The 12,332-nt window shown below is 40.3% G+C and overlaps 1 protein-coding gene across 1 annotated transcript in view; it reads right to left on the bottom strand.

Moving 5' to 3' along the window:
- Window positions 1-12,332, bottom strand: part of Sptlc3 (serine palmitoyltransferase long chain base subunit 3) — a 116,367-nt gene that overhangs the window by 81,317 nt on the left and 22,718 nt on the right. Inside the window, exon 2 of the mRNA XM_059261511.1 lies at window positions 6,675-6,860. Within this exon, the coding sequence (XP_059117494.1) occupies window positions 6,675-6,860 (186 nt within the window). The remainder of the gene's footprint in view (window positions 1-6,674; window positions 6,861-12,332) is intronic.

The raw sequence follows: 12,332 nt of genomic DNA, 5'->3' as shown, positions 1-12,332 counted from the left end.
AAGAAAATGGAAATTAAAACTCCTGACATAGGTGGAATGAACAGAAAGAGTCTGAAGAAGAGCAAGGAGGTCATAGTACTTGAAGTAGAGTGAGCCAAGGGAGAATGGTAGAGAAGAAAAATTAGAGACAAAAGAGGAGACCACATTCTGCAGAGCCTCCCTCAGGTCTGTTTTTTGGTTAGTGACTTGGACAGACACTAGTACTGGACAAAGATGGGATGTGGCTTGACTTGGGGTTTAAAAGAATCATATTGGTTGTCTGCTGAGAAGAGATCATAAGGTAAAGGATGGGCATCAAGTTCATTGGTAAGAGAAAACAGTAGTTTGTACAGAGCTGCAGCAGCATGAATGGTAAAAACAAGAACGAAATAGAAAACTAACAGCCATCTGATGAGAAACATATTTTGAACACAGGGTGATAAACAATTACTGACAGATTTGACTTGGGGTGCAAGAGAAAAGGGCAGCATCAAGGATGACATAGATGCTTTTTGTGCAGAGCCCCTGGACTTTCAGAGTCATCATTTACTGATCTGGGAAAAATTGTAGAAGACAGAGGCCTGGAGGGGAAGATGTACTGGGAGTACTGGACGAAGAATTAAGAATGTAGATTCTTACTTTCTTTTGTTTTCTCAATAAAATAGGAAGCAATAGATTATTGTTGAGTGTCAAGAGAGTCAAGAGGTACTGGAGGCTTGAAGAGGGAAGAAAATGTAAGGAATGGTTTCCTGCAAGAGGCAGTGGCTAAACACACTAATGTGATTGGCAGATATCACTCAACCACCTGGAACTTATTTACCATGAATGCCAAGGGAAATCAGCCCTCTTAGGCAAGGGTAGATATCAAGTAGAGTTTGTGTCAGAGTCCATGGAATTTAAACTGAATAGAGGCAGGAAAAAGTGAATACAGGGAATTGAGAGAACTTAAAATCTGATCTGTGATTGAGGCCTTGATGGATGGGATGGGGTACAGTTGCTAGAGGCAGTGCTGGAGGGAGAAAGCTGGTAAAGACAAACACTTTAGACAGAGCAGATGAATAGGATGTGTGCTCAGGTTTGACTCGTCCCTATCATCAGTTGTTAGTCATTGATGGTGAACTTCAAAAAATAACACCTCAGTAAAGCATATATGAGCCACCTTTCATGGAATTGATGGTACCTAGCTGGACATGTGAAAGGAGATGAGCACCTAGGGACAGTGAGAGATAGTGCTGCCACCACCTGAGAACTGGTGGTGGCTGAACTTCTAAGGAAGAGCTTCTGGAATAACAGGTATTGACTTCTCCTGTATACATCACAAACTAGAGAAGTATTTTTATGAAGCATTCACTCCCAACTTTGATTGCAGAGTAAAATTACCCAGCGAGCTTTTTGTACTGTTTTATCCAGGCTTTACCTCAAAGTAGTTAAATCAGAGAGTTCTTGTGTAAAATCCAGACATTGGTTTTCTATTAAAATTCCTTGATTTCAATGAATAACCAGGGCTACAAAGCAGTAGCTTAATATTCCTGTCTTGAAAACTGAAGGCTAATATAGTCAATTCCTAGAGGTACCCCAAGAATCTCTCTAGACACTCATAGGTCCACACAGTGAGATCAGTGCCTGAGCCCCCTGTCTGCCATATTACCTGAGTACTCCAATTACCCTATCCTTTATATTGCTCAGGAGAAAGCTTCTTTGGGACCATCCTGATATTGTTCCAGGATCCTTAATATAGATGACACAGGACAAATTATAATTCGTGTAAATGTGAATATTTATTTAAAATTTTATACAGTTGCCACTTGTTGAGTTTTCCTTGTTTCAAGTGGGTGCCTTGGATGTACTTGATCAGGTATCAATATGACTTAGACATACAGTGGAGACAGTGTTTCAACTACAGCGTTTTATACCAAGCTAGTGTCCTTTTCCTTTTTGAGTTTACTGATAATTTTACCAAGAGTCCTGAGCCTGTGTTGTAATCGTAGACTGTGGTTTGGAAATTTGTATTCTTTTTTCCCTGTTAGTACAGAGAAAAGAGATTACAAAGCTGACTTAATTGCTTTTCTGTTACTGTGATAAAGCAACATTACCAAGGCAATTTAAGGAAGAGGGAGTTTAATTTGGCTTATGGGTCCAGAGGGATAAACTTTATTTTGTCTTACGGCTCCAGAGGGATAAACTTCCATCATGGCAAGAGGCCCAGCAGCAAGTGGCAGGTACTGCAGCAACCCAGGAAGTTGCAAGCTCACATCTTGACCCACCAAGAACAGAGGAGAGAGATCAAACTGCAAGTAGGGTGAGACTCTGAGCTCTTAAGCCCTCCCCCCAATGACGTACTTCCTTCAGTAAGACTACACCTGGTAAACCTCCAGAACAATGCTGTCAACTCAGGACCAAGTGTTCAAGTCTAAGCTTATGGTTCAAACAAATAAAAGAGCCTTTATGTTTTGGAATCAATTTGAGGGCATTTGTGTAAGAAATCAAAATGGCATAAAAGCAAACAAATGTTAAATGTAGAGAAGTATTTCCATTTGAATGGAGAAGTGGGAGAAATAATAGGAAAACTGAGTTAATGAGTTCTTATATTTTTGGTTATGAAAAAGGAAAAGGGAAAAATCAAGGCATCCATTTACAGATTTTTGAGGAAAACATTGGATCATCTCCATTACCGATTAATGAATGTGCTTCCTTTTCTGAAGCTATTTTGCCCATAAGCTGGTTTCTTCTATGGGGACTATGTGCTATGTATCACAAGTGATTGTGTTTAGAATACAAAAATGCTCATTTTCACTAAAGGAACCATAGGTCACTGGAAAATAGGCCATTACATACTTTGATGAAGAGTCTTCAAAACATGGTTTAGATAGTTTGTTAACACACGGCAAGGATATTGACAGAATCAGGGCATTAAAAAAAATCAAAGGAAAGACTGAAGACAGGATTGGGAAGACTAAGTCACTTCCAAAGAATATAGTCATTAATAATTATAACCCTTTACTCCAAAAGGTTCTAAAGGAGCTCAAATGGGACAAATAACAAATATTAAAATCATAGTTACTAAGGAGAATATAGTGCATCAATCTGCTTTATAGAGAATAGACTGAAAACTATTTATTTTATGAAGAAATGTAAATTACTGAATTACTTATTGCCATGCCTGTGGTCAAGCAATTATTGTAACACTGGAGACAAAAGTTGAAGCACAGGTTACTGTGTGATGCTCAAAGCCCGTCATTTGAGACTGAATGAATTATCTATCCTTCTTATTGCTGAACAAATTGGGGCTTTATAGCTTTCTGAGTATTTCCTGGGCCAGAAGGGGATTTTCCTCCACTAAAGTCTCTGATAGCAGCCACCATCAATGCAAAATCCTGAAGGCCCAGTGCTCTTATTTCAGTTCAGAATGATTTTAACAGGGCTTTCCCATCCACAGAGCTCCCAGACAGACAAATTTTCAAGACAGGGTTTCTCTGTGTAGCTTTGGTGCCTGTCCTGGAACTCACTCTGTAGACCAGGCTGGCCTTGAACTCACAGAGATCTGCCTGGCTCTGCCCCCTGAGTGCTGGGATTAAAGGTATGCACCACCACTGCCCAGCTGACAATCATTGTTAATATAGGACTACTTCACTGTGATGACTGTGACATTGCCATCAGTGTCTGCGCCCAAGGAAGAAACTTGAAATTATTTGGTATTCCTTCTATTATTTTTTTCTAGATGCAGTCAGCCACCAAGACTTGATTTCTGTCTACATCTCTTCATAAGCAGCTCTATTTTCATGTGATCAATCTCTTCCACAGTTTGTGAAGAAGTATTTTCTTTTTTTTTCTTTTTTTTTTTTTTTTTTTTTGGTTTTTCGAGACAGGGTTTCTCTGTGTAGCTTTGCGCCTCTCCTGGAACTCACTTGGTAGCCCAGGCTGGCCTCGAACTCATAGAGATCCGCCTGGCTCTGCCTCCCAAGTGCTGGGATTAAAGGCGTGCGCCACCACCGCCCGGCCAAGAAGTATTTTCTTAACAACTGTAAGCCTTCTTCATTGTCTCTTCTCTTCTGGCCTTGAATAGAATTCCATCTCTGACATCTATCCAATTCTCTGAAGTTCATTTCATCTTTCTTTCCTCTGTCTGCTCTTCTGGAATGGCGCTGCAGATCCTGTATACTTCTTTGCCTTGGCTACACACTGCTAGGCTAAAGACTAGCATGGGAGATGACACAAGATCCACCCTGAGAGTTTTCTCCTGAGTTCCTTCTTTAGATTTTCAGCTGCCAGTTCTTGACAAGCTAGACTTGTTGAAGAGGAATCAATCACTTTGCACTTATGACAATCTTCTCTATTTCCCATCTCAATGAATGATAACATTTGCACAGCTGCCCACACCAAAACCCTAGGTATGGCCTTTATCTCTCTGTTTCTTCAAATCAGATTGACCATCTGTAATACTACTTCTTAAACATCTCTTCGCTTTATTTCTTATCACTGCCCTGTTGTCAATAACTTGGTCCCAGCCCTACTGTCTCACCAAGATTTTTTTTTTTGTATCAGTGTCATCTTTCTGTAACCTATTTTTCATAGTGTAGAGAGGATAATCTTTCTAAATCTACAAATCTGCATTCTTCTGCCAGAAATCTGTCAATACTTTCTCATAATAAACATTCATGGATTATAAGACAATTATAGTCTGACCCCACTTGCCTTTCACACAGTCCTTGTCCTCATACTCAAGCATTGAAAGCCCTTGATTCCTTGAATATGACAACACTTGCTCTTATTCCTGGACTAATGCGGGAATTTATCAAGGCAACTCCACACAGTTAAAAGGAGGTTTATTTTGGAGTAACTTACAGCCAGTAAAGAGGTTGATTACAGGATCCAGGAGAGGTGAGGTGCAGTCCAGCAGGGTTCTCTGGAGAACTCTGACTCGGTCTGCCATCTAGCATCCAGGATCATGAGGAGCCAAGAAGGCCAGCCTGGACAGATCTTGGGACTTAAGGGCTCCCATCTCAGCCACGCCCCAGGGTCAGGTCATAGTTAGGCATGGCAGCTACTGGCTGCCTCACTGAGGCAGTGCTTCAAGGTCAAAGCTGGAACACCTACCCACTACACTGGACCATCATAGATCTCTACCAACCCTTTGCCTTACCACTTTCTCTTCCACATTAATAATTTAATTTTGTTCATCCCGGGAGCCTATTCTCAGCACTACATTCAGGTTGGGCAATTTTTCAAGCTCTCCTATTGCCCTCTCCTAGTTATATCTTTGATGCTTCTTGTCAGCATCTTCTTTTATGGTTTGTTCTTTGAAGGCAGAGACTATGTCTGTCCTGATATTCTCCTGTTCTTAGATTATACTCAAAGAATAATGCTTCTTTCAACTTTCATCAGAGAAGCTTCTCTTTGCAGTACATGGTGATTAACACAGAGACCTTCAACTAGCCAAGGCGCAGGAGGATAAGAGGCTGTAGAATGCTCAACCTTAGATGTACCATCTACATAGCACTCTTTCCTCTCAAGGCTTAGGGATCATTGGGGAAGAAGGGGCCAACACAACCAAGCAAACAAATAGAGAAACAAAATACAACCAGAGTGGATGACTACAAGAAAACAGTGTCTTCCACACACAGCAAGGGCAGTTACATGTATGATATCACATCATGCACAAGATCTGTACAAAGTCAAGGCAGACCAAATGCCGGTATAGAGAGGGTATGGCGTGAAGTCCCACTGGTAGCTGAAGAACTATTGATAGTGGATAGCTTCTAGGAGAGGGAAAGCCAGTTTTCTTTAAGAATGTAGCCTCTGGTAAGTTGACCATGCTCCAGTGAAAGGCCATACATCCAAGAATATTTGGGCATCAGAAATTGTACTTGATGGATTAAAAAAAGAAAAAAAGGACACAAAGTTGGATGGGTAGGGAAGGGGGTGAAAACGGAAGGAGTTGGTGGAGGGAGTGAATATGATCAATATGTGTATGAACTTCTCAAGGAACTAGTTATATATATAAAATAGATCTCTGAATATCTGTTTATTCTCTAGCTCAGTATAGAAACAAGGCAGTATAGACATTTTCAAAAATATCTAGGTAAATGGTTCTGAATAGAGTGACTTGATCATCACTATGTGTTTCAGTCAGTGTTAATGGCAAATCTAGTGTGTAGAGGCCAGGGGTGCTGTTTAAATTCCTTAATGCCCAAGGTTGCTTTCCAAACCAGGGAATCATCTGGTGAGATATGTAGATAATGCAAATTTTGAGAAATCCTAACCCAGATGAAATAGAAATGTCACATTTCACTCCGATACATGTTCTTATTTTGGAATAGAGCGCAAATGATACTAAACCTAGAAGACCAGAGAAAAGTACTTCCTAGGCGCCCTTGCTTTCATTGGTGTCTTTCACATTAGTTTGTTCATCATTAAAATGATCTTTTATCTTATATGCTATGGAAGTATTATATAAGTTAAATATTATAGTGAACAAGAAAACTTAATTTGTGTTCCTGGCAATTAATTAATAGTACTCTATTAAATGTGAAAATAAAGGCCACAATACACAGGAGGGAGGGCTTAGTGAGTGGAGATGAGTGGAATTTATGCTAAATGGTTCTTGAACATGTTATTCTTTCTGGATTCTGTACCCAAATCCCTGTTTTTGAGAAGGGTAGACACTGACACAGATCCAGGGAGGCAAACATACGTACCTTTTGTTCTTCTCGCTCTACAGCTGCGTTGCATTTTTCTATTCCCCAGTTTCTCATAAAGTCTCTGAGATAGCCAAATAGGGTTCCAATTCCATATCCCATGTAAGTAAAAACCAAGACATAAAGTGGTGGCTCTGGGTAGGACTCAAAAATGGGCTTATCAAAAAAACGTGGCTTCTTATTTTGCTGAAAACACAAAGGAAATCCAAGATTAGCAATAAACATATGATATTTATATTTGCCAACTTTTGATTTCTAAAATTTAAAGAACACATTAAAAAGTATTAAAATTAATTGAAAAATATTGGAATTTGATAATTGACGAGGCTAAACAGAAACATAAATTTACTTTATAATCTATAATGAAATAATTGATTTAAGAAAAGATTCTCCCCAGGCGGTGGTGGCGCACGCCTTTAATCCCAGCACTTGGGAGGCAGAGGCAAGTGGATCTCTGTGAGTTTGAGGCCAGCTTGGACTACAGAGTGAGTTCCAGGAAAGATGCAAAGCTACACAGAGAAACCCTGTCTCAAAAAACAAAACAAAACAAAAAAAACAAAAAAAAACAAAAAAAACAAAAAAAGAAAGAAAGAAAGAAAGAAAGGAAGAAAGAAAGAAAGAAAAGATTCTCAACAGACCAACTATTTGGTGAAAAGTTAATGAGGAACAAGATGCTTTTAGATTCCAAAATGCAGCTCCATGAATTACTTCTTAATCATGAACTCATCATGAACTCGGGCTCACTGCCTTATCCAAGTCATCTAAGCACTTGCCACGAACAACCAGCACTCTGTGCTCTTGTGAGGTAGCAATCCATGCTCAGGATCTCCTATGAAACACTAACTCTGAACACTGCTATTCATAATTTGTATAAACATAATTTGTATGTTTCCATAAAAAGTAAAAAAACACAGAAACAAACAAATTCAAGAAAGAGCCAGCAGAATCTTTTGGGTAAATCATCTTCTGCTATTTCAGCTGGAAAAGAAAAATGTTACCATTTTATCTTTGTACTTGGTATGGTTTATAAATAAAACTAAGTTTAAATGTGTCTGTGAGACAAACAAACACACACACACTTTTCTCTTTTAGGAATTAATGTCACAATGGAGAGATTTTTAACATCAACTGGTCCCAATTCTTGTAACATTAACTTGCTCACACTAGCTTTATTGATGTTTGCTCAGTGGATTAATGGATAAAATAGGATACCAATAGTTTCATTATTATATTATTTCATTGGAAATATACAAATACTTTCTTAACAGATGGAATTTTCCTTTATTAAACTGAAGTCAGTCGAACCTCTTAGAAAGAATTTTTATTTTTTCTTTCGAGATGGTTTTATTTTTTGGGCGGTGGTGGTGCATGCCTTTAATCCCAGCACTCAGAAGGCAGAGGCAGGTGGATCTTTGTGAGTTCAAGGCCAGCCTGGTCTACAGAGCAAGTTCCAAGACAGCCAAGGCTACACAGAGAAACCCTGTCTTTAAAAACAAAAACAAAGACATCTGATGTCAAGATGGTTTTATTTTTAAAGATTTGTTTAGTTATTTTATATGTACGAGTGTTTTTGCTTGCATGAATATATGCACACCTCACGCATGCCTGGTGACTATAGAAACCAGAAGAGGTCATTGACCCTTCAGGAGCTGGAGTATCAGATGGTTATGAGCTGCCATGTGGGTTCTGGGAACTGAAACCAAGTCTTCTGCAAAAGCATCAAATGCTCTTAACTGTTCAGCTGTCTCTCCAGTCAGGAAGGATTTCCAAATCTAGGGCTGAACAATTGTTTGCAAATATGAGATCTTTTCTCTATCCAAGTAGATGGGGAATAAAGCCTTGCTTAATAAGTTTTTTTCCCTGAATATACTATTGCTGCATTCTGAGCCATGCTCTTCAGAATGCTCTTTCATATGTGGTGATGCCCTAGGGTTTGCTTTCTACCTGTACGCTGATCAAATTTGGAAATAAACAGGATATTGCGGTATCCTCAGAGGACATTCCTCTATAGATGATTTCTTTTCCATTGATGTCGGCAACACTGTTGATAGCGATTTTTCATGTATAAGGCTAACACAAAAGGAGATATGAATTCAGTAAACAGTATTTCTTTTAAAGAGCAATAACACAATAGTATATGGATGTGGAAGGTACAAATCATCATTATGTAGAGAAAAATGTAATTGTCATAAGGATGACTCTAAGGGGATCATATTTTACCAAATGATCAGAAGTGGCTTCCTGAAGAAGGCCGAGCTATAGGCCAGTATTGATAAGGAGTGGAAAATAATGGTGGAGAAGACAGCCTGGGTTCAAATCTGGGTCCTTTTATTTACTAACTGTGTGACCTTGTATAAGTATCTTAATTTCTCTGGTTTTCAAGTGTCTCAAATAAAAAAATGAGACTAAGAATGTTTGTTTTGAAACTTAAATTAGATAATATCTGCAAATGACCTGTCATAGCATAAACACTCATTAGATGTTACAATAGCTGTCATGTTATCTCCTGAAGAGAGATGATAGATGAGAGTATAAGATTGAAGATGCTGATTTAGAGAAATATTCGGGGAAGATGAAAAAACAAAATGTGGGAAGAAGTGGGAGGAGGGTCTCCTAAGTAGCTGGCAAGTGTGAGAAAAGAGAAAGGCATGGGAGGTCCAAGGGGGTGAGATAAAGGACTGAGATACTGAAGTTGCAATGGTCCATTGTGTATAAGGCTGCTCAAAAGATAACCAAGCAAGTCATTTTCATCAGGCAGTTGTTGCTGGGATTTTATCTGATACAATTTAATGAGGGATGGATGAAGAGATTGAGGGACAGAGGGAGAGAAGGAAGAGGGAGGAAGGTGGAGAGAAGGAGGAGGGAGAGAGAGGTAGAGGGAAAGATGGAGAGGGGTGATAGGAGAGGGAGGAAGAGCTAAAGCTCTTGAAAGCACACGAGACAAGGCTGTTACTGTTCAGCAGAGTGGAGGTAAAGAAGAGGAGGTAGAGGTGAGGGGTTGGGCAGTAGTAAAGGAAAGTGCTTACTTTTTTTGTTTGTTTTTATTTTCCGAGACAGGGTTTCTCTGTGTAGCTTTGTGCCTTTCCTGGAACTCACTCTGTAGCCCAGGCTGGCCTCTAATTCACAGAGATCTGCTTGGCTCTGCTGGAATTAAAGGTGTGCGCCACCACTGCCCAGCTGGAAAGTACTTACATTTAAGTAAAGAAATGTGGAGTGTCTTCAGGAGCTGAGAAAAATGTCCAGTAGATTAAGGTTAATTAGAAACTTGAGAGTTAGGGTATTTTCTAGAACAAGGCCCCTTAAGGAAAATGGAGTGAGGAGCACATGAGACACCTCAGCCACCACAACAGAATAACTCAGCACTTTGGAGATCTCATGAGCACACTCTTGTTTGGATCTAGGGCCTGGGGATGTGGCAGGAAGAGAATGAGAAGGAGGGGGCATAGCTCCCTTGTGCTTAGCATGCACAAGGCCCTGTGACTGATCCTCAGTGCTCTGCACACACACACACACACACACACACACACACACACACACACACACACAGGAGAAGGGATCTAAAATCAGCTGAATTCTGTAGCCTCTCCTACCATTTTCAAGGAAAGTTGCTTTCAAGATGAGGCAACCCATGGAACACAGCACACTCTATTATGCTGCTCTGTCAGGCCTTAGGAGGAGAATGGATTTGACAAGGAGGCACAAGGGAAAGCTTCAGGCCGAACTCACTCTACCAGGGCAAGAAGTCTAGCCATGAGATCCACTTCGGGATGGTAAAATGTCAATGGAATCCCAGAGAGCTAGAGATGAGGTGAAACTCACTGTCCTCCTTACAGCGGAATGCGTGCAGTTTTGCACACAATGACCAAGAGCTGTCACTAAAGCTTTTCTTCAGAGATAATGCAGGGGTCATCTTTGTGTTTATCACAGCAGTTGAGTGAGGTCTGAGTAGAAAAATGAACCACTGTGAATGACATGGAATACAAAACTTTGTCACAGTATTTTTTCTGCATTCAGTATAGAAGCTGGTTGTGTGTGTGTGTGTGTGTGTGTGTGTGTGTGTGTGTGTGTATCCATTTTCCTAATAGTATTATTGGAACTCCATAGAGTCTTTGAACAATTAAAATAACATAATTAGTAAAGAAATAAACATAAAAATACAAATTTGCAAACTATTTGGAAAGTGTAAGGACATTGAAATGATGTAATATTTATTCAAGATAATCTACAGAATAGTTTCAAAGACTAGTGGAAGTCTCTAGTAATAAGCCATAACCTACTCCCTCCTTGAATGTCTTCACTCTGCCACTCAACGTAAGAAAGTTTCCCTCTGAGCAGATGTGGCTATAAAGATGGGTTTTCCCTTCCCTACTCCAGTTATGAACTGGAATGAGGAGATGCCAATCCGTCAGCATTCTTATCATGCTCTGATGCTGCTTTATAGAGGCCAAATTCCATCCAAATGTGCCTAACAGATAAAAAGTTGTCTTTCCAGTTGTTAAGCTTGAGCTGTTTAGGGGGTCCCCAGGCAGGGGAATTGGAATCCACCTGTCCCTGGTGCATGAGCAGGCTTTTTGGAGCCTAGTGCCTAAGGTGTGATACCTTGCACAGTCTTGGTGCAGGGGGAAGGGGCTTGGACCTGCCTTAACTGAATGTACCAGGCTCTGCTGACTCCCCATGGGAGACCTTGACTTGGAGGAGGTGGAAATGGGGGAAGGTTTGGGTGGAAGGCTGGGGGGTAGGAAGAGGGAGGAGGGGGGATCTGTGGTTGGTATGTAAAATGAGTAGAAAATTTCTTAATAATAAAAAATAAAAAAAAGAAGTTGTCTTTCTCCATTCTCAGGGTGGAGATTGCATAAGTTGGCAGGGAGTAAAGCAGCCCTAAGATTTCCATGGTAGAAGAGAAAAAACAGGATCTCCAAAGGTTACTGTGCCACCCAAAGCCCTGTTCACAAAACCTAGAGACACAGTAACTGTTCAACAGCTGGCTCTAAAATAATGGCTTATTGACTTTACTGAGGAGCAGAGTTTGACCATAACAACATAAAATTTCAAAGCGTTCCACACTTCAAATCCTTGAATTTATTTGGACCAGAGAGCAGGAGAATTCAAGGCCCTGAAAAAAACAAACAAACAAACTGAAGCTTCAGTGCTAAGCAGTGTAGAAGAGACCAGTGGCTGCAAAACTGCAAATTAAACTGCAGGCAGGAGTCAGTTTTCCAGAGAACCAGGGAAGTACACAGCTAAAACGGGTCCTTTTGGGATCAGACCAAACCTCAAAGGCTAGCTTCAAAACTATATCCTTGCAAAAGTTGTGATTTTGATTGAGTCAGATGATGGGGCAGCTTATACCTTGTAGGGATATCAGCCAATAAAATAACTTCCCTGTAAGTATGGAGACTAGCAGCTGATACTGATGCCCATGGCAGCTGGTAGCTCACCAGAATGACTAAAAAAGATGACAACAGGAGAGGCCCGTTGTAACTACTGTCATTCCAATGCAGATGTGAAGGCAGATGTGAGCAGTGTTAGAGCTTCATGTTCTGAGACCAAAGGTTTTTTTTATGGAAGTTGCTCAGTGAAGCTACTAAAGCAAGCAAACACACAGATGCATATGACACACACACACACACACACACACACACACACACAGACACACAC

Source organism: Peromyscus eremicus, chromosome 4 (assembly GCF_949786415.1).
Source record: "Peromyscus eremicus chromosome 4, PerEre_H2_v1, whole genome shotgun sequence".
Lineage (NCBI taxonomy): Eukaryota > Metazoa > Chordata > Mammalia > Rodentia > Cricetidae > Peromyscus > Peromyscus eremicus.
Note: the sequence above shows the minus strand (reverse complement) of the source record. Positions and strands in the feature narration are given on the sequence as shown.